A 23,493-nucleotide genomic window follows, 5' to 3' on the forward strand; every position below is an offset into this window, starting at 1 on the left:
GTCGTTTGATTCTTGACTCCTATGACTTGGTCCGAGTCATGCGCAGTGAATTGATTAACAATCGAGTCAATACCCAGATTGACTCAAGTCAAGTCACCCAAAAATGGCGAGTCGAGTCGTCACAACCCTGATGCTAACCGTCGTTGCATTCGTGATTTGTGAGTGTGACATGGCCTCTACTGATATGACACTTCTTTGATTTGGCGAGAACTTGGTTGGTGATCATTAGACCTTGTAGACATTTTTACATCCTGTATTGTCAACATTCCTGCATACTTTTTTATCAATTTATATAAATGTAAAGAACACTGTATCTTGTAATAACTCTGTAATAGGACACAACCAAAGTGTGTTATTTTTTCACTGTGTAGCTTACTTCCGATTCATACCACTGTAGTATGTTACATAAGAAATAAATACTAAAATGCACCCATTGAAATGAGCCTTGCTATTTTCTTTCAGCTTACAGTGAAATAATTGTAGTTTCAGTTGACCTGGTTACTCAGAGAAGCGGGTAGGATGCGAAGTTTGAATTTGAGAGTTCTCGGCTGCGATGCAAGATGAAATACTATTCTCTGGGCCTGTGACAGATTTCAGAAGATAGGTACTATTTATTGCTATGAATTTATATTGTGTAGACATATTATGTTCACCTGTCTGATAGACATTCTCTATATGAATGGGATAAGAGAAACATTCGTCCTTTGTGCTGTCGTTGTTAGTAATGTAGGCTATGCCGAGGTACTGTACAGTGACACTTGGCAACTGCTGCATGACAGCATGTGTAGACGGGACACCCAAGACCGTATAATTTACTCCATATAGTTAGCGGTAATTGAATACGACACTGTGAATCGGAGGTCCATGCCAAATCGCAGATTGGCAAGTGTGATTCAACAATATCGCATGAAGGTGATATTTTCACTGCTGTCATCAGTCCATAACTGACAAGTTCCCATAGACACCATCACCTACTACTGTATAGACCAGTGGTTCCCAAACGGTGGGGAATTCCCCACTGGTGGGGAATTCAATGGTTTCTGGTGGGGAAAAGACGCTTTTGTTAAAAATTATATACAGGACAGTTAACATATTCACGGAGACACATGCGCAATTACCGTTACCAGTTAACTGCTCTGGAATGTATGTATCAAAAATTATATTGCGTGTTGTTCATAAAACCTCATTTTAAACTGTGGATGGCCAATGATGGCGTCAAAAACGCATCCGGCACGACTAGTTTGGCGTGTAATAACGCTTTCGCGAAATTTTGAGCGTTACTGGTATTGGTTCACAATACGTTTTATGTTGCATTCATAGGCGATTGTCTTGCGTACTGGTGTGGTTGTATGTCTTATGTAGTCAAACCACAAAATAGCTGCTCTGTGATGACAAAAGTGTTGGGTAGGGGGGAACAGGACCGTAACTGCCGCACCCCAAACCCCCAATTGAGGGGGGCGGGGGCGAGCTCGAAGGGGCCCAAAATTATTTTGTGAATTAACATAAATTATAGAGTTTTTTTGAAATTTCTGCCACTTTTTCAAATATTTTTCGCGCCGGGTGTGCGATGCCGAATAACTTGATTATTGGGTACCCCTCCCCAACGAAAATACGTTGAATTTATAGAAATGTAGACTTCGGCGTCGGCCATTACTGCGCCACGACGCACCAAGACATATGAAGTTAAAGGCCATGTAACATGCGACTCCGAGAAGTGTGCCTGAACGATCAGCAGCGAGAGGACCTTGGCCGAGAAGGAATGCCCTTGTGATGACCGAAAACTTCGATATATATACAATATACCTATATGTTTAATTGTCCATAGGGGGCTAAATGGCTGGTGCCGAATGTTCCTGTCCTGGCGATCTGAACCCCAGAGGACAAATGCCATCGCGCAGGAAAAAATATTTGGCAGTAAAGCAATACCAATTTGAAATCGTGTGTGCCTTTTAGTTTTGGCGATTTCCATATCTTTTGACATAGCAGACATAGGAGGTCACGAAATAGCATAATGTAACGAAGTCAATATACCGACGGGTCCGCCGAAATATGTTTAATTCTCATTTAGGGGTCCTACCTTTTCCAATACACCTCACTCAGCTCTACCGGTAGATCTGATTACTTGAGCAGAGCGGGGATAAAAACTTTATAGCAAAATATATGCAATTCCCGATCCTATTGACCGATTCCAACAAGAATTACATAAATTTTTCGCGCTTCGCGCGTTTAGTAGCTATTAGGCGACGCACTAACAGTAGACCCGATGTAGCTGGTAAGTAGCGGGGAAAAGCTTGCAGGCTCAGGGGAGCTTGAGGGGTTGGGTTTATGACCATGTGGGGGGCCCAAGACCAACGTTTTTTTTGGGCCGCCTGACGAAGTGCTGTTACGGTCTTGGTGGGGAATGAAGGCTCGGAATAAATTTGAAGTGGGGAATGGAGACAAAAAGGTTGGGAACCACTGGTATAGACCAATAGATGTGGTGGGAGTCCAGAGGTGGTCAAAGTAGTCAAGAAAGCTACTCAAGTAGAAGTAGAAGTAGCGACGAAAAAATCTACTCAAGTACGAGTAGAAGTACTTCTTCCATGAACAACCTAAAACTACTTGAAGTAGAAGTAGAATTTACTGAATTTAAATCTACTCAAGTAAGTAAGTAGTTGCGCGATTAGTAAACATTAGTCAAAAATATGGTGGATCGTAAAAATGCCATATTGTGTAGCTTTATTTCCGGAAATTAAAGGCATTACTACACCTGCTTTTATACTTCAACATGTATGTGCTATCCGGACAAAAGAACTGCTATTAATTAGAACTCGAAGTGTATGGTATTGGGAATTGAAAGTAAAATAGAATATAAATACTACTAAAAGCGGAACATGTATTTCATGACTTTAGTCCAGAAAGTTTCGAAGGTTGGTATGCTAAAACAGCTCTAAAGCTAAAAAAAATTCAGAGTCCACTTTTCCAGATTAGGAGGAGACATGGACTGCTAGATTACGATATGATGAGTGAATGCTAGATTCGAAACATCAGTTTCAAACGTTATGATGAGCCATAATATTATATAGCCTACTGTGATGAAATATTTGATATGGCGAAGGGCGACGATGCGGTGTGAACGGAACCACGCCAACCCGCTACCTAAATTATATTCACCAATACTATAGTGAAATCATTCTGGTAACTCTGTATCCACTGTGCGCAAAGCGCGACGAAAATTCTGGGCTTCACTCAAATTTTATGAAAATTAAATGTTGGAGCTCCGCGAAAACAGCCCCGAAATTCCTCAGGCTATCTTTCCGATTGGAGGATTAAACTACTTCTACTTGACAAACTGAAAATAGCGAAAAGTAAGTAAGTAGATCACAAAATAATGCGAAGTAGAAGTAGCGAAAATCAGATCTACCTGAGTAAGTAACAGAAGTAGAGGAAAACTACTTGAGTACTTCGAAAAAGTAGAAGTACTTCGTTACTGACCACCTCTGGGTGGGACAGAGGGGAATGCACATTTCACAATACCATAGTATCATTGTTACAATAGTATACGTTGGAATCTACCAACAATAATCGTCAGAATATAGTTTCATTTGATCAAGACACACATAATGTGCAATATGATAAGACACAATGGGATGTAATGAATAGATAGGAGGATGCCGAACGGCCGGTTGCAATCTCTTGAACTGGCATCCACCTCGACCTAGTGCCCGATGTCATACGGTTGTTCTTTTTTATGGTAATCTCTATTCTGAAGCTCTTTCTTGCTTTTCCATTTTCATCTGAGTGCGTTCTTTCATCGGGTGTTTTTCGTCACTGAGAACAGTGATGATAATGGGAAGTAACATTTAGAAACATCAAATCCTAACGACCTAGTTCAAGTACTTGAGCTGCTCATGACCGACTGCGTACTAGAATAGCGTTTGAAAGAAAAATTTCACAAGATACATGTAGGTAAGTTACAGTGTCTATGGGTATAATCGGTACGGTAGCCTGTTATTGTCGGGAATTATAAGGCGCATCGTGCGCCGAACATACAATCCTGGGTTGATCATAGATATCTTAGGAGTTCTTCAAGACTAGATAATGGTGGTGTGCTGACAACACCTGATGGAAGGCACTCGAAGGTTAGGCTATCCAGTTATAAGAAATTTATTTTTTGCAATGGATTGCCTATTGCTATGAAAGCAATCTAAGGCTTTTTTGTTTCTCTTTCACCACAGAATGTACGAGGTAGTCGAAGTCCCTGAAAAGCGAGACTCACCAACACTGTTCGATGTTCGTTCATCCACGATCGCCAGAATCACAATATTCTTGCCAGTATTTGGATTTTTCTTCTCCCTTATTTGGTCGCTGATGTTCAATTTCACTAAAACCACTTGGACTCATTGTATGGTAAGAATGGTAGGCTAATACAATTTTAATAATTGGCCTAATTCTCTGAAAGCACTTCTATCTAATACGCTGTGACCATTAAATTTCAGTTATGATAATTTGATGGAGACACTGCCAATATTAGATAATGCAGATACAGCATCATGTAACGTTGATGTATAAGTTCACCTGCATGTCATTGAGTTTTAGTACCAAATGCAATGCACATACTGACATATTCTGCATATAGCGACACGTGGCACCGTATTGTGCTGCACAATAATAGGTCGTGGCTATTTTCCTCACTTGCTTCATAGCCTACCTGCCCCTACATTTTCAGCTGAATGAAACTTTTTAATGGCCAGGTGAAATATGTGGCCTTCGCCCACACCACAAAACATGTCTGCACGTAGCTTAGCCTTAATTTTATTACAGTGTTTGAGTACTTTTACAAAATTGAAATTGTGGAAGCTAGTGAACGATGATTGTGGGCCGGTGTCAAAAGCATCTCACCTCTGGGATGTTTTTTTCTTCAAAAATCCAGGTAGAGATTTGTCACCAATGGTTGGATTACAGTCTGATTTTTTTAGATTTGAAAAAGTGGATGCATCTTGATTCATGGTCGCCAGACACGGACCATTATCATCTCCAATTCGATATTCCAGGTGCCGAACTATTTGCCTTCCATCAGCGCTGCATTCAACTACCCGCCTGCTTCTTACGTCTGGAGAATATCCATCGCGTTTCATGCCGCTCCTAGATATCTCATTATGGCCGTTTATTATCAATACAATCGGAGAAGGAGAATGAAGCAAACTAGCTCAGTAAGAGACTGTTTTGTCAGCAATTGAAATTCTTTGTCAGTATATTCCGGTGGTTCTCACTCACCTGCGGTTCATTCAGACTTCGACAACTAGATAATTCTAGTCTGATTTCACTAAATTAGAGCGAAATTCCAGTAATCCAATTCTAATCTAATTTGTGAAATGTTTCATGGTCTAATTCTAATCTAATTTGTTGTTTTCCTGAAAATGCATTTTTGTCAGAGGAATTTTGCAGCGTGTTAACAGGAATATCCCTATAGCACAGGGAAATCCACTGCAAAGCCGCCATCTCCTTACTTACACCATACCGTCGTAGTAGTTATTGTGACGATGACGAGTAATAGCCTGCTGGCATAGTAGCTGGTTGTCTGCGAACAACATTTTAGTTTTTAAAACTTACGTTAGTACAACGCCGTGCTGACTAACATGGGTGATTGTCATGGTTAACACAAAAGAAGGAATAATTTTTAAAGTAATACAAATACAACAAGAAATATCATAATCATAAACGTCATTTTATTGTGAACTATGAGCCGCGCACGATACCCAACAACGCTTTGCAGCAACTAATGCTACGATATTGGGGATACCAGACATGTTATTAACTGAAAGACTACCGGTATATCTCATCCCAAACATCGTTCTTGTGGGAAGTCCTATGCCGTTTTCCAAGTGTCTCGGTCTTGGCAGTCTTGGGCCATTGCACGTCAATGCAATATGCTTATTGATATCAGCTGACTCTCCATCGATGGGATGCTGTTGCTATCGCCGCAACCGTTTCAACTAGTGGGGAATAGTGCTGTTGAGCACAGGCGAATAGCTTATTTTGAAACTACAACAATAATAATAATTTGAAACTGAAATGAATTTAAGCATTTCAAAATGCTTTATTTCGCGTTCTTCTCACATACGAATCAGTTCGCGGACCGCAATATATGACCTCACGGCCTGCGTGTCGGTGACCCCTGCTATAGTGCAAAACGAGCAAAGTTTGGTATACATAGGGCTCTTCAAAAATGTCTTTTTTCACAAATAACACCACTCCAATCCGTCAACTTGAGCTTCTTGTTTACAGCTTGTTCGATACCAGGGTCTGCTCGTAAGATTTGCCGCATTCGCAAATTCCTTGGAAACTTTCAGTCTCATCGTTCTGAGCAATGTGTCTTCTGGAGAAAACAAAGGTAAACGGTCCATTCTTGTTTACCTGGTGACTAACTGACCATTCACCTACGTTTTTTGTTATATCGTCATAGCAAGGTTGTAACCAAGTCATAAGTCAATCTCACTTTTATAGTTTTAACTCGAGTCGAATCATTTTCAATTCACCACCGAATCAGGTACGAGTCCGAGTCATGGTATTATGACCTACTTTTTATAACTGTTTGGTGTTATCGAATGGTTCGCATTCATAATATACTAATTTTCCTCACTTTTAGCAGTTTCTGGTCGTATTTTCAAGTACCAGTACCAATAGACGAAATCCCAACAGTGTCGTTACTTTACTATTATACGAAATACCATGAAATGACGGTCTTGGCCAACTGTGTCTCGACTCATATGACTTGGTTCGAGTCATGGGCAATGGCTCGAGTCCAAGTCGAGTCAATGCACAGATTGAGTCGAGTCGAGTCATGTCCGTATTTTGTAAAAATGACTCGAGTCAAGTCGAGTCATCAGAAAATCGTGACTCGAGTCATTACAACCCTGCGTCATAGTGATCCGACTCAATGGTCTCCTAATGATGCAACAGTATCCTTGTATGTTTCAGTAAATTCTAAAGGCAGCTTTTACATCCTATTGGTATTTTTCACTGGCTGTGTTTGTGTGTTCAAAAAATCCGTCCAACCTGCGAGTTTTCTCCCGGTTAAAACCAGGTCTTGCATTCATATCAAAGTTTCCGCTACAAGTTTAATGTACGTGACTTAGCTCTGCTTGAGCTTAATGAGGCAGGACATTGCACAATTTTTACCTTGTGCGATCTACAGAACTTCAATATACAATTGAATAGTATATATATTCATATTGAAATGAACCCGAATATTTTCATCTGACACTCGTCAGGGGTAATCGTCTGCTACTAGTAGAGAATTCAAAAGAACAGCGTATATCAACAATCGTAACACAAAATATGACGTCACCAGCAAGGAATATCGAATACCAGAGCGTTTAATGTACTATTTTTAGATTATACACTAACTCTTTTTGTTGACACAGCCTTGGCTGGTGTATTTTGATAAAAGTCGACTCCAAGGCACACAAACATACTCGGAAAGGGTCGCTCACACTTTCATTTGTGTGCCTTGGAGTCGACTTTTATCAAAATACACCAGCCAAGGCTGTGTCAACAAAAAGAGTTTGTATATCATCTAAAAATAGTACATTAAAAGCTCTCGTATTCGACATTTCGTGCTGGTGACGTCATATTTTGTGTTACGATTGTTGATATACGCTGTTCATTTGAATTCTCTACTAGTTGCTGACGATTACCCCGGACGAGTGTCAGCCTAAAATATTCGGGTTCATTTCAATATGAATATACCATTCACTTGTCCGATCTGTGTATGAACTCGAGTCATTGCGCATGACTCGAACCAAGTGATATGACTCGAGACTCAGACGGCCAAGGCCGAATTTCCTTGTAATTTCAAGGAATGGTAAAGTAACCACACTATTGGGATTTTGTCTATTAGTAATCTACTGGTACTTGAAAATGTGAACAGAAACTGCTTAAGGTGATGAAAATTAGTATATTATAAATGCGAACCATTCGATATCACCAAACATATTTGTAAAAAGCGGGTTTAACATGATTTTAACTGGAAACTGCACTCAAGTCATAATACCATGACTCGGACTCGACCCTCTGCTCGCTGACTTGGACTCGGACTTGAATTGAAAATGACTCGACTGGACTTGAGTGAAAACTGTAAAGGTGAGATTAACTTGTGACTCGGACCCTTGTGACTTGGTTACAACCCTTGGTCTTATTTTGCTACTGACCTCCTTGCGCTACACAAAATCAATGAATTTTTGTGTTTCAGCCATCCACGTTGTCGGGTTCTCAAGTTTCGTGCTATTTTCAACACTCTACATGTCGACAACTTGTCTCATGTACTCCGCCATGACTCTGGACACTCGGGAGCGAAGAACTTCGTGGAAGATGAAAAAATATTCGTGCTTGCTCAACTTTGCTGCTCTCATTTGGGCGATCTATTTCTATATGCGCCATAACAGGCATTGCGAGCCATATGGTAAGTTTGACACATTTAGGCTACTACTGGTGTTCTGTAGATATCGGCAATCGTCACTAATTGGGAAAGTGTGGTCTACGGTACTGATGTAGACGTATCCTTCAAGCACTAATCTGCTGACTAAAATAATAACCCTAAATATTTTCACGCGCCCCTGTAGAGTGCAGACTGAAGCAAATAATGAAAAGAAGGCCAAGTTGTGGCTGTATATTGAAAAAAATGCTTGAACAACCTCAATTCTTCCTTTGGCCATTCATGATTTTCAGGTAGTGTTACTATTACAAATTTTTAATGACAGCTTGAACCTTGCAATCCATTATTTATGTCCGGCCTGCTTGTCGCTAGGGCTGTTTAAAATTAATAATTTTTTCATATTTTACTGACTTACTTGATAAAATTGGTTAAGTTACCTAAAATAAAAACACTGCACACCAATTTTGGCTCAATTCCAACCAGTAGAAGCGTATTGTGGCAGAAAATTTTGTATTATTTAATAAAAGTAAGTATAAAATTTCTTCAAATTTCATTCGCTACCAATAAATCCTACGCGATACACAGTATGAGTGTTACTACAGTTTTATTGCAAGCTAATAGGTAATAACTCCAATCACACTATGATCTGAAAAGATAAAGAAATGCAAAAAGCAACGTTATGCTCCCAAGAGAGCGTGAAACCTGGCGACTACCAGCAAAGAGCGACATCTGTCACGCTGGATTAGTGCTCAATTTTTATCAGCCATAATTGCGGGACTAGACAAACATATTGCAGCAAGCGAAAGTTGATATATATAAACTACCCCATGATATTGCTAGGTTTTCAGAAAAAATGATGTACAACAACTTTAGCTCGATTCGAACCAGTAGATGCGAAGTTACTGATGTTCAAAATTTCGAATTTCAAATCGTCGTATTTACGGTGGGTAGATATAATAAATAATGAAAGAATTTGCCACTGTAAATACTATTCCAAATCCAAAATTTTGTACTGCAATAACTTGGATTGGTCGGAATTGAGCCAAATTTTTTGTGCATCGTTTTCTCTGACCATGTAACAATTTCATGGGGTAACCAGTGAAATTTGAAAAAATTTTACATTTACTTTTAATAAATAAATCAAAAATTTTCTACTGCAATAACTTCACTTCCATGGGTTGGAATCGAGCAAAAATTGATGAGAAGCGTTTTTTTAGGTAGCCTAACAATTTTATCAAGTAGCCAGTAAAAAAAGTAATTTTTGAACAGCCATATTGCGCTCCCCTGATTTAAGTGATATGATAGCTTCACGATGCAAGTCCTCTGCGCTTCATCCCAGAAGTCTTTTTTTACACGGCTGCAAATTTTTCTCGGTGAAACGTGACCGAATCATGTCTCCCTTTGCTACGAACCCAAATCTCTGTAATAACTAATTCACATTACTTTGTTCTGCAGTTTACACGCTTTTTGCGCTATGCGAATACATCGTGGTTTTGAGCAATATGTCTTTCCATTACTCGGCCACGTACGAGTTCGACGAATACACGTTCAAGTTTGAAAGGGAGCAGCTCTCGAAAAACTTTTAAAGACTGATCTGTAAACCATTTCGTTGCCGAAATACTTACTGTCTATTAAGAGCTTCTTGAAGGTACAGAACTTCAATATATCTACGGTTGAATAATATATTCATATTGAAATGAACCCGAATATTTTCGGCAGACACTCGTCAGGGATAATCGTCAGCAACTAGTAGAGAATTGGAAAGAGCATTGACTTTGTCAACAAAAGGAGCTCGTTCACCATTTAAAAATAGTACATTGAACGCTCTCTTATTCGGAATTTCATGCTGCTGACGTCGTATTTTGTGACACGATTGTTGGCATACAATGTTCTTTCCATTTCTCTACTAGCGGCTGACGATTACCCCTGACGGGTGTCAGCCGAAAATATTTGGGTTCATTTCAATATGAATATAGTATTCAATTACTGTGTTCTGTGAACGTTCCGCTTCCTGTTTTTCGTTTTATGATTTCAATCTTGCATTTTTTGATGCCTGGCCGTGCAATTCATTTCTACAACTGTTCTTCTTGTATGATAGGCATCAAATTGTCATTATAGCATACCGGTATTGTGTTTCTGAAATTTTACAGGAACACACAATGAATAAGATTTAACTTTGTTAATCTCCAAGGCCACTGCAATAAAGTTAAGCAGAAATTTAAGGATTAATACTCAGTATTGGGGACAGGCCATTTTCTTACGGATGATGGTTTTCAGCGAACTGCAACTTGCTTATAAAACATGCCTTCATTATTTTGTGCAAAAAGTTTCTTGGGCAGATTTTCCTTTCTTCCATGTTCAAGCCACTAGTTTATATTATGCCGAAAAATTACTGCCACGTCAACCGTGGCATTGAATTGCTCATGCTCAGTGCTGCCGATAAGCAGCCCATCATACACTCGATATTACAAATCAGGAATCATATATTTTCATGGAGTGTGGATTTCAAATTTAATAGATATAATTCTAAATGGGTCACTAGTATAATGCAGTGACGTTAGTACAATTTCAATTAATGAAAAAGAATAATTATTAGGGCTGAGCAAAGTCGAGTCCCAATTCTGAGTCTAATATTCAAGTACCACTCTCAATGATGTCATACATTGCATGAGCAAATTTTCAAAATTCAAACAGGTAGCCTACATGTCATGAAAACGCAGAAAATTGAATAATGTGACTTGCACTTGACAAAACGAATAGTTTTTTTAGTGTTTAAACGTAACTATCCTATACACTTCTGACTTCTCGATAACCCTGGTTGATCGCGACAGAAAGATGCTATGTTTCCATGAACATACATAGGCTACTGAAGCAGCATCATGTTGCATGTATTGAATACTATCGTAAAGCTAAGTGAAGGTTGGCAGCATCAATAGTGGGAAGAAATTGTCAAAAGGTGGATATCGCCGATATACTTGTCGGTAACATATTCATTTTGTCATTAGTAATGCTACGATAGGCCTATCGGCTAATTTGAATAGTAGTGATAATAACATTGTGGAATAATGAACATATCATGTCAAAAATGCAAGATTTTTCGTTATCCATAGGCTGATCACATCACAAATCTATCAATGAAATGGGTTTCAACTTTCGGTGCTGTGCCGATATCTTATGATACAGTGCAGTATTTGCTGTGCAGCAGGAAGTGCTATTATGTGACTTCCTGTAATTTCAGGCATTGTATTATTTAAAATCTTGTGCGTTCTTCAAGAACAGTTGCCTATGTGTAATATTTTAGCTGCTCAATGTAAGCCAGTTGTATCTGTGAATAATGAGACTGGATTTATAAGTCTACATTGCTGTGTTAATGATACCAGCTGGGATTATAATCTGTTTGTGTCTTTCAAATTATGAAGTGTTCCAGTGTGTTTATGTTTGAATTTGAGCCGCGTAATGTAATGTGACATATGGTGGTGTTATATTAATGATTTGGAATGCCTCTCTGCTTTAACCTTACCGTGTATTGTCTCCTTGTCTTAATGAAATATAGGCCTACTTGCCATTCCACTTTTCCACCACCATTTAGACTATTGAGATGTTAAAATGGAAAGAAAAACTTTTGATGTTACTGCAAAGATAAAAGTGTAGAGGTAAATACTTTTGGGTAGATATTCAACCCCATGCAAGGAATATAGGCCTACTGGCGAGGGAATGTAGTCGACAAGCACAGCCGCAGTATCAACCATAGAATTAAATGCAACTTCATTAGTACTTGTTGAAGTAATAATACTAGTACGTTATTACATGAAAAATCTGTTAGAATTTCAGTTACTTAGTTCAAAATAGGACCTGTCTTCTGCTGATTGAATCGTAGAAGAACACTGGGAAATGACGGAATATTCTAACTTGACGTTATTGACTAGCCGACGGACTAGTGTTCGCCCAAACATCAACGGTATCCCAAACTCGATCAAATACGGAAACCGACTAAAGCTGGTGTGTTACAATTGATTCTTGCCTAGTATTTCTTATCTTGCCCCTGGCAAGCCAACATTTCATGAAATATGTTTGCAGTTGCTACTGCAAACACTGTCTCATCAAGTGGCATGATGTGTAATGGGTCTTTGTCAATAGTATTCTTGTGTAGTGCATTTATTCAACCGCTAGCTTCATCTGTTTAAGATTGTCGGTTAAAAGTCACGATGTTCAACTATTTCACTATCACGGGCCATTAGTCCTGTACGTAAGAATCTATTTGTCTTCGACATCATTTCATGTTTTAATTTCTGTATTTGTATCAAAAGAAATGATAAGAATGTTTAAAGCCGCGCACTTTTCATGTATTGTTCAATTTCCCTTTGATTTGTTGGTAGTAAATGTATAAACGTTGCTTTCCTGCTGATAAACCCTTTCCCCCGGGTCACTTGAACTGCTTGCTGAAATGAGATGTTTGAGCTGAAGATTTGATGCATGTTCGATGTTCTACACACTCGTATGTGTGAAAATTATCCAAGATTTCAAAAATCGGATTGATCCACTGTATGTTTTTTCTGTGGCCTTGTGCTTTGTAATCCATGCCAGTTTACTGTAATGTTTTTCTTTGGATTTGTGTCCAGTTATTGTACCTCCTCTACTTAAACTTTTAGTAAGTTTGGCCTAACAATTCTTTGCATGGTTGCCAATACCTAGTAATGGATGCATGTGCGAATTCAATGAATCCATTATTTTATAAAGGTGCTTTCTGTTTTTTTTTGCAATGCTAATCTCTAGCCTCTTTAATTACTATCAGTCCATGCCTGTTACAGAAGAGGGCCTACCATTGCCAACTAGCAGTGGTCACATATCCTTATATCCGCGAAATTATATCATTAATAATGAAATTGAGTATTTAGATCATCGTCACCTGATATTAGTACCGAATAACTCATCATTGCTGTGATAATGCAATATAAAATTCAAGACTGTTTTTTATATCATTATCATTAGAGTTGATATAATGTCTTATATTTTTCTTCTAATTAAGGTTAATAAAAGACTAAATGTTATGTGGACAATTAGATTAGGATTGTGATACCGGGATGTCCCTGATTCAAGAAAAAGCACGTCATAGAGGTAGGACATTACAGTTTACATACAGTATATTGAGTGAAATGTCATCAAACTGTACATAGAAATTGATGAGAAATAAGGCCTGTGATACTAATTTGACTAGCGATGGGCAACTATTTACAATTATAACGATATCACGTTTATAGATTCGAATTTCAGAATACCATGTAGGCCGTAGGTTCTTTGCTGTACCGTACTGAAAATCAGGTTACTTGCCCCCCCCCCCCCCCCCATTAAGATATTTTTCATTTTATCCAGTTTAGTAAAGTTTTTATTTTGAGTTTTCTAATCCATATCTTGGGAATGATTGGTTAGTCCGTCCAGACGTTCTTTATGTTCATTAGTTCCTTCATTTTCATTACCGGTATTATTTACTGGCAATATTAGTTTTTCCGAAGTATATTGAATTACAGTAATTTAAACACGGATACTTTTGAAATGGCGAGATTTATCTTCGCGGCTAATGCAAAATCACTAATGGCAATTGAAATTGGTGAAATTTTCAAAAATATATTTCTGCATCCTGTTACTGTGACGATTTTTTTCATAGAATATCAAAAATCTACTTTCCAATTGACGAACGTTAAAGTGTAACAAATTAGTAATTTTACTTCATGAACATTTGATTAGAAGTGGACGTAGAAAGAGAGAGGGGGGGGGGAAGAGAGAAAGATCTTTTATGTGTCAACAAATACATGAAATAGGCAATATTCACAATCATTCGAGTCCATAAATGAGCTAATTTATACAATTATTGAACATATATTGCACGGTAACTGCCTATAACAATTTCACATTCGATTGATGCCATCGGCATTAAGAAATTAGCTTGAAGAATAGGATAGAGGACACTGCTCCAGATCATGTACTATTACCAGCTTAATTCAATTGGGACTGTTTCAAATTCGTTGATAAGTTTGAACCCTGAACCATAGATTTCACATATATATTAGTGTGGATAAGTTGTGTTGAGCGCGGTCTAAAATAATATCTTATTATGCGCAAGTTATTCCGTTGTGAAATCAAAATGTCCAATTCTGATAGTAGACCTATTCCATTTGTTGAAAGCTTTGTGTCAAACTTCATATCCATTTTTTTCTATTTCAGATGTCGTCTGACGGATATCTCCCGAGATACTTGGGTACTTCGCAGTTGTTTCAAATCGGCACTCCCATATTGCTCAAAGTGCAAATATTTCTTCCTTTGTTCGGATTCTTTTTCTCCGTGTTTTGGTCATTTTTCTACGATTTTCAAAGAACGACATGGACACACTGTCAGGTACATGCTGGAACATTTTAGTGCTGACCGTGTTTAAAAAAAGCTTTTCAAGTTGTATTGATATGGAATTTGAGTGTTCCCATTGCCATTGATTTTTAGTAGTAGCACCTGAGATCTATTCGATACCTGTCACTGACTCTGGTTAGGGTTATTTGAGAGGGTCACTCTGATGAGAGAAAAATTTTGTAATCCGTTTCCCTCCGCCGTCTAGTCACAAGTCATAAGCCTGGGGTAGAAATCATATGTTCTGGAATGGGAACTGTACACTTATGCAATGCATGTCACTTATAAGTTGATCTACCTACAACATCTAAATGTAGGGTTAGTATAGCCTAGACCTCGACCGGTAGTGAAACCCACATCCTCAGGTGACCTTAGGCTGCGATTTACTGACTACATGACTAAATGTAATGGAAAACACTTTTGTGTGTTGGGTAGGCCCTATATTAGTGAAGTGCTGAAGATTTGGCAATCAATGAAACATCACCATCACATCTAAACGCTACAAGATTACTATTTACTGGAGAGATAGGATGGTGTGGAAACAACTTGAAGTAGTCTCTAAATCAGATACCCACTTTGACCTAGAGCAGTGGCTTCTATAGTCAGCGATATCGTTTGCCGAGAGTGATTTTGAGCTACGGGTTGGGAAAAGTAACAAATTGGAAGTATCACACAAGCAAAACTACTAACTAGTGTATACAACCAACTTGCGTACTACGGAAAAGTAGAGGCATAACCTTACTGATGACCTCTAGTCTTCAGGGGCGATAAATATATATCAAGCTTGATAAGGGGGCAATATGAGTCAAAGTTAGCGAACCACTGGACTGCAGCGTGTAATATGAATGAAAAGAAATAATGGGTAACATGAAAAGACTGACTGCTATCAAATTGAGTGTGGTATGTGCCGGTAAGCGAGGTGAGATTGTGGTCCAATAATCTTGAATGCTGGATAGTATTCATTCAGTAGGCATAGGCACGGTTCGTAATTCAACTTGATGCACAGTGAGCATTAAGATGATCGTCAATATAATTTCGTTGAACACTGGACATTCTTTGCAGGTGACGAACTATTTGCCTTCTATAAGTGCCGCTTTCAACTACTCACCTTCGGTGTACGTGTGGAGGATATGTATATCGTTCCACGGCTCTATGAGGCTGCTCAATATTTTTGTATACTATCATCACAACAGGACGTGCAATTTGCAAAGAGATTGGGTACGTGGATTGAATTTTTCGCAACCTCTGTATAATAAATGAAATCGCTGCATTTGAATTTTCAACTTTACTGTTGCAACAATATAGTGGTATCAGTTCCTGGGAGTAGAAGTATAGCTAACCAAAGTATTATAGGTTTAGCTGGCTGACTACTTAACCTGGAATCCTGTATCCTGGTGAGATCTTCTCAAGACGCCAATATTACACAAGACATACGAATATATTTCAGACATGGTTACGAGTAGGTTTAGCAAATGAGTCTCCTGATTCTCTCGAATCAGTAGTTTTTTACTAGAGGCAAATTACTCGAGGACAGGATGTCTCTCGGTTACGAGATATACACATTTCATGGTTGGATGATAACAGGGATCTCCTACACTGTCAAGCTACGCTTTTCACCTAGTCCAATACTGTCAAGGGAATTGAAATATGATACTGGGCTGGGAAATGACTTTGCTGTCGTAATATATGGTCAAAGTTACATAAAGTGTAACATTTAGGAACACAGCCACAATGCTAAGTAAAGTATGTAGTGACCTCAATCACTGCATTCAGATTACGACAGGGACAAGTCAGCAAAATTGAACAGACAATTAGACACACATCCGTCCTTTCAATGTAATTTGTTGCACCGGTTGGTGAATAAACAGTTGAATGGTAGCCTAACCAAGAATAAAGCTGTCTCACTTAATCCCAATAAACCTTAATTTTACGTGATATTGATCGAATTATTTTGGCTTCCTAGTTGATCCCTTACCAACTGATGAACCAATGAACCAATGATCATCCACTCGAATCCAGACGTGCTTTGGCCAGGACTGCTCACACCTCAACACCATTTTCATTCCAAATTTTCGCTTCACTGCCAGGAACTTGTATATTTCGTGCCAAAATTAACAAGTTAAAGTTCATATTGTCTACTCCACCCGTTTTGACAATGGATTAGAGCTACTTTACTCTCTGCCGAAATAATCTCTCAATCTGCAGTCTTAGCGATCTACGGGTGTTCGGGTAATGAGTACCACCGGTTTAAGCAATACTCCAGCTGTCAACATTTCGATGGCTATACCTATACCGGTATTTACATTGTGTCTAATCGATTGCACCTAAGAGGCCCAACTTTTTCTTTATGACTGTGTAATTATTTCATTAATGGGACTAGTACCTCGACAACGTTATCTCGTGAAATCACCGCGAAATTTTCACGGCTGGTAGGTGTCGCTATGTTGTAAACAAAATATCTCGAATTGTAGTTCTATCCAAAGAGTTTGAATTTGACAAGAGAAATAGTCCTCGGACACGACAAACACCACACCTCCAATTTTCGATGACCCTTTTCCAATCGAACACCTGTTTTAGGGAGTAATAGCACACTCCTTCATGTGCTAAAGTTTTAAGAATTATATGCTACTCATCTTGGAGAAATTTTGCTTAGAAATTTGGATGTTAGCTTTTCAAAATAACATTAATGAGTCATTAGTGACAAAAATTTCGTACAAATTGCCGGTTTAACAACATATCGAAATTCTACGACAGAGAAAAACAATGTCGAACATTTTCGTAGTATGAGAAAATACCAACGTTATGCCTGGTGAAATTGAAATTTTGCAATTTTCACTTCTTTTTTTTGGTGAGACAAGGCGTTTAGGTATGACAAGAGTTACGGCACCATGTTAATATTTCTAACCAATAAAAAAAATTGAAAATTTTAATATTGTTTCAAATTTTATACCAGCTAGTCACCTTAAGTTTACTTTTTCTTTGGATCTTGAAACCTGTCGGATATGGTTGCCAAGATTTTATCAAATTTGTTGTACATGAAGTTTATTTTGTCAGGTTTTCCTATTTTGTGATAAGTTTACATTTGTAAATGCCGTAATCTCTTCTGCAGTCACTAATGTATGCTACCAATTATTTTCAGTTGATGAGATGGCGAGCGCTTCTATCTGTGATTGCTGCAATAGCGAATTTTCTTGAGATTGTATTCCTTGTCTGTTTGACTTGTATTTCGTCTGGCGAGAACAAAGGTTGGTACCTTATTTTTGTTTTGATTGCTCTGTGTGGATGCCTAGTGTAGTAATTGAGCTAATCCTGCTAGAATACTCTGATCAATTGGACTTTAAATACCGCTATACAATTGACCAATCTGATATCTCGTCATTAGAAATCTTACTTAGCGACAGGCCATCAAGGTCAGTGTATGGTGCTGGTCGTAACTTAGATGGGCCTGATACTTACTGGTAGTAACTTTATGGTTGAATCTGATCAGTGTCAAGATACTAATTTTGCACAATGCTGATATAAGTTGATGAGTCATCCATTACTTGTACCAATAGCAAATTGATTTGATCTTGAATAAATCTCATATTCGATAGGGCACACTAGCGTCAAGCCCTGTTGTTTATTACCATGCTGAAAGCAGTCTTCCAATACATTGGTGGCGATTTTGCTATTCCTCGAAATTAAAATTCCATACCTGAATGATACAGTAAGTTTGCGACCTAAAATAGTCTACGCAAAGAACTTTTTGATCTCACTGACCTGCAAGTTTTGTGGGCGGATGATGACTAAAATAAAATATAAAGGTCATCTCGTCAAGCTAAACTTTATGTAGGCTATTCCCAGAGGTGGTCAAAGCAGTCACCCTCGCTACGCAAGTAGAAGTAGAAGTAACGCCGGAATTTCTACTCAAGTAGAAGTAGGAGTGGTGGTTCACAAGTAAGTAAGTAGGTATTCTACGCCTATCTTTGCCTAAAAACTGAAAACTGTCAAGTAGAAGTAGAAGTAGTCTAAAATCATAACTACCGTACTTAATAAGTCGTGCGAGTAGGCAAAATCCACTTCAAGTACTTCAAAAAGTAGAAGTACATCGTTACTGACCACCTCTGGCTATTCCATGCCCAATATCACATAATCCGAGAAGGCAGCGTCAGTTCCCCCCACGGCGTCATTGCTACGGTTACCACACGACCTAGTTTAAGAGGATTTGTCCTCTTTTTTGACTTTTTTGAAAGTGTATTCGAAGGACGCCCAAATGTCCTCTTTTTGGAGAATTTTGGTTGAATATAGGGCAAAATTCGACTGAGCTACAGTAAATCAGCACTGAAGTAACGCTCCGGCGGCTATTTTGGGAGCTTAGCCGGAAAGCTGACCGTTGTTTAGTCAACCTATCACGAAGTGGGAAAATTTACGATTTTTTCAGGATTCTCCTCCGATAGTGCAAGTCTGAAAATTTTGAAAAAGGGTCCTCTTTTCAGATTTCCAAAATATTGTAACCCTAGTCATTGCAGAAAGATATTAATCTGTTTTTTTTTTCAATCGATGTAGTTCAATATTGTATTTTCATGAACCCCGTAAAACTAGTTCACTGATCCCTAGCACCCCAGCGCCCGTGATATCACCCCTGAGTGTTTCCGCAACCTTCAAACCCCAAATCGCACACCACCAAGGGTTAGAACCAATGTACTAAATGAACGAACCTTATTGATTCATTTTGCAGGTCTTCACGTGGCGTCGTTTTCGATGTTTGTGGTGTGTTCGGTTTTGTATTTGAGCTTAACTTGCCTGCTGCATTCCGCCTCGCAGAAGGAAACCAGCGGGCAGAAAACAGGCTGGAGATGGAAGTGGATATCGTGGCTCACCAACGTGATATCTCTGATCTTAGCTGCATATTTCTACCGCAGACATAATAAATATTGCGAAAGACACAGTAAGTCAAATGGGATACTGTTTCATAAATTTGTAATTTCTTTTGGGACAGTGTGCTAGTGCCAGAAGCGCTACGTAGGGTTACCATATGGCCTCCTTTATGAGTATTTGTCCTCCTTTTTAGCCTTGAATACCAAAAAAGATTATGAATTTTGCGAAATGGGGCCGAATTGACGAGAGTGAGGTATTTTTGAAGTAGAGTTGGAAAAATAATCATTTTTTAGTGAACTCGGGTAATGTAAGGTAAACACCGGTATTTCGGGAGTCTCATCGGAAATTGGTTTTTTTTTAGTCAATCCAATGAAATTAGCCGTATAAGTTTAAAAATCAAGCGCTTTTCTCGTCCACTATGATAACTTCTGCAGCCTGTGACAAGTGTCCTCCTTTCAAGATCTTGAAATATCGTAATGCCATGTTGTGTAACAAAATAGGCCCACCTCCACTTTTTTGTACTGTACTCGAGTGGTTAGGTTTTAAGACTACTCGCGCTTGTACGTCACAGTTATCAGGCGAAACCACTAAAAAGTTGTGTCGGGATCAAGTCACTACCTTCGAATCACAAGTCATCTCGAGTCGTTGCACATTTTGACTCGAGTCAATTCACTCTATTTTTGGAGGTGACTCGGGTCAAGTCACAATTCAAGTCAAGTTGTCTTTTCGAAGTACGAGGCATGATTCTGTTTAAAATTCAGATTGAGTCACCATTTATTTTAAATCTCGGGATTGATATAGTTCAATATACATGCTAAAAGGCGTTGTATAGCTCGCGAATGCGTAGTACTGTTAAAACTACGTAATTGTTGTACACCCTCGGTCTTTAATTATTATCCGCCAAGATAGAGAATAGGATACGAAACTTCAGAAATGGAAACGGATTGATATGATACATTACCCAACTACATATCCATCGGATACTGCGCCTGCGCCAGTGCTTGACTGGTAATATAAACTTGTAAATATTCGAATTACATTTGGATCATGCAAGAGATTTGGTGAAGGTGATCAGTGATCACTAGGGCGGGTTTTTTTTTTTACCTAAAAAAAGGAAATTTTGACCTAAAAAATAAAAATGTTGACTTTTTTGACCTAAACAAACTGCATTTTGACCAAATTTTGACCTAACGTATGCAAATTAGGTGTTTTCCCATATAATGTTAAAATTGTACCACTTATCTTCATTTCTGGTTGGAACTGGCTGTCCTAACGAAGTAGTTTGGCCTGAAAAAACGTTATTGGCTTAGAAACAGGCAACTTTTAACATGAAAAAAAAACAATATTTTAACGAAATCTGGCCCTATGAAGAATTCCAGTGCTTACAATACGTATTATGGTAGAAATATTTTAAAAAGATTGTAGTACAACGAGAGATACTTTCCTACATTATTGGGTAGAAAATGCACGTCCTTACTAAGAAGCTTGCCAAGGACGTTCAACAGCAGCAGTTGCTGGCTGACAACACTCAAGTTGTGCGTACACTGCTGGTGATACACCGTTTTGCTTCATTCTGACACTGTTGTCTACTCTACATCACAATTTTGCATCATGCGCTTCCTAATATAAGAATGATGCAATGCCCAAAAAGTCTTTCTTCAGTTAGGATCTTGTGGCACGTTGACCATACCACCATATCTACCTATTTGTTTTATTTGACCGTTTATGCTTCACAATGAGCAGACAATTCGCGGTTTACAACGGTAGGCCTATAAAGTAGGCTACAAGCTGTAAAATATCAAATGATAAGTTCACCGACAGTGCAAAATCTACGATATAAACGAAATGCAGACAGCAAAAAAATTTTGACTTTATGAACAATTTTGACCCAACGCTACAATTTTGACATGTCAAAAAAAACGCCCTAGTGATCACCCAACGTCACTGACCAGTCCATAGAACGGAGATAGATACCTTGCTATTATATTATCTTACTAATGCGACAACGTAAGCTGCAAGGAGTGTAAGCGGTCAATGTATTTGTAATGGAACAATAGAGGTTCAGTAAAATACATTATCATTTAAAGAATGAGAAATTGTCACCAGCGTATCGAGAACAATCCGAACATTTGTAAAGAATACAGCGATTGCTATCGATACCAATTATTTGACTCGTAAATTTTGCTCCGAGTCACGAGTAAATCCGCATTTCTGAAACGCCGAGTCAAGTCATTTTTGTACAGTGCTTAGTACTGCTCAGTGCTCATCTCCCAGACGGCATGGTTGCGTCATAATACCAAACCCTGTTACAATGCAACATTCGAGGCTGATTTTGGAGGGTTCCAGGACCACGAGCAGAATAAATTTTATATTTTCGCAATCAGTATTGCAGTAGCTTTCAATTGATACCCGTTTTATCAAATTTCGCGCTTGGCAAGCCAGTCAAAAATTGCCGTCAAATTGCCTTTAACCAAATGGAAAGTGTGACGTAGACCAATTTCACTGAGCCGTAAGATTTGCTTGTGTCCACACCATATAGGACACCATGATGTGAGAACAGAATTTTCAAGTTGGAATCAAATATGAAAATGTAAAATCCGCTTGTTTGCCACAAAGATTGTTATTTCGTGTGGTATTGGTTTTCGGGATTTTGAGACAGAGCAACTGTACCAGTGGGTCTTGATTCTTGGTGGTGCAATAATTGTATTTATTATTGTAAATATTTCATAAACGTGTCTTTCTAAATTGTTGAGGATTATTACATGTCGGCACGGCTCTGGATTTTGAAATCCCATTGCGTGAAATGATATCTGTATGTGCGTATTGCAATTGGCTTTAGAGATGTGTAGGAAGAAGCCTCCATATGTGTGTGGACATTTCAGATTCCTAGACAACTTTCAAGCGATACTCTGCCATCCTGATATGTACATTTGTTTGTTTTTACAGTGTACACCAAGTTCGCGTTGTGCGAGTACGTCTTTGTTCTGAGTAACATTGCTTTCCACTACGCTCTTCGATTCGATTTTGAGGATTATCATTTCTGTTACGAAGAAAGTAGCGATGCACCAGATAAAGCCACTAAATGGAGGCACTGACTTCGAAACTTGAATTTGCACTGATCTTATGCACACCATTTTACTCTTATACTGCCTACTGCCTCACCGTTGGACAGTTTCCATGGTAGCAGATTTTCGCATATTCAGACACATTCTTACTTTGCTGACCCATCAACTCAATAATCAATGCCGCGACACATTTTCTGCGCAGAGAATCTCCTTAAATTTCTTGATTTCTGATTCTATTGTCTGGTTTAGACAAACATATAAAACCCTTCCTGTATGGGCTTCTATTGCATGCCAATGTGGTCAACTGCATAATAAGAGAATTTCTATACACATACCATCTATTTCAAATCATATGACACTTGAGTCGGTATGCAACATTATGAATTTGTAAATGGTGTGTTTAATGTATTTTTCCCAAGGCAGCATCAGTTGAACGGGGATTGCTGCTCCAGTGCTCCTGCTTTATTTTCCTCGAGACTGTTACTGATAATCCTGATGATGTATTTTGGGAGTCACCATTCTTCTTACTGATACTCAAGTGATAAAAATTGGCATGTTACATTGCGTGACGTCTAGGGTTGCATTTTAAAACTAATGGTGTTTCAAAACACTTTGTTTGAAACATGCCATTTTAAATAAAACAACCTTGTGTTTTTTCAAGATGTATACTTACGCCATAATTGTGTAATCACGTTCGAAAAAACATGTATTATGAGCCTGTAGGTAGATAGACGATTGGCACCCGATATAGTCGACGTATAC

The 23,493-nt window shown here is 38.6% G+C and overlaps 1 protein-coding gene and 1 long non-coding RNA gene across 13 annotated transcripts in view; one reads left to right on the forward strand and one right to left on the reverse strand.

Moving 5' to 3' along the window:
* Positions 1-23,493, reverse strand: part of LOC145435869 (uncharacterized) — a 284,669-nt gene that overhangs the window by 17,880 nt on the left and 243,296 nt on the right. The window lies entirely within an intron of this gene.
* LOC145435392 (uncharacterized) lies at positions 99-23,399 on the forward strand. The gene is made up of 11 exons (XM_080312668.1): positions 99-604; positions 4,218-4,389; positions 5,034-5,192; positions 6,268-6,373; positions 8,234-8,443; positions 9,872-9,999; positions 14,636-14,806; positions 15,872-16,027; positions 17,949-18,054; positions 19,527-19,736; positions 22,613-23,399. Exons 2-11 carry the CDS (start codon positions 4,219-4,221, stop codon positions 22,759-22,761), a joined length of 1,566 nt encoding a protein of 521 aa, XP_080168794.1. The 5' UTR covers positions 99-604; position 4,218; the 3' UTR covers positions 22,762-23,399.

Source organism: Botryllus schlosseri, chromosome 3, assembly GCF_051294905.1.
Source record: "Botryllus schlosseri isolate E-star chromosome 3, Bs_hap1, whole genome shotgun sequence".
Classification (NCBI taxonomy): Eukaryota; Metazoa; Chordata; class Ascidiacea; order Stolidobranchia; family Styelidae; genus Botryllus; species Botryllus schlosseri.

What these genes read in the sequence shown, in the direction of transcription:
- LOC145435392 (XM_080312668.1), top strand. Translation starts at nt 4,219, where the DNA reads ATGTACGAGGTAGTCGAAGTCCCTGAAAAGCGAGACTCACCAACACTG. An exon ending in CCACTTGGACTCATTGTATG is followed by an intron (nt 4,390 to 5,033) that starts GTAAGAATGGTA and finishes TCGATATTCCAG; the next exon opens with GTGCCGAACTATTTGCCTTC. An exon ending in CAGGCATTGCGAGCCATATG is followed by an intron (nt 8,444 to 9,871) that starts GTAAGTTTGACA and finishes TTTGTTCTGCAG; the next exon opens with TTTACACGCTTTTTGCGCTA.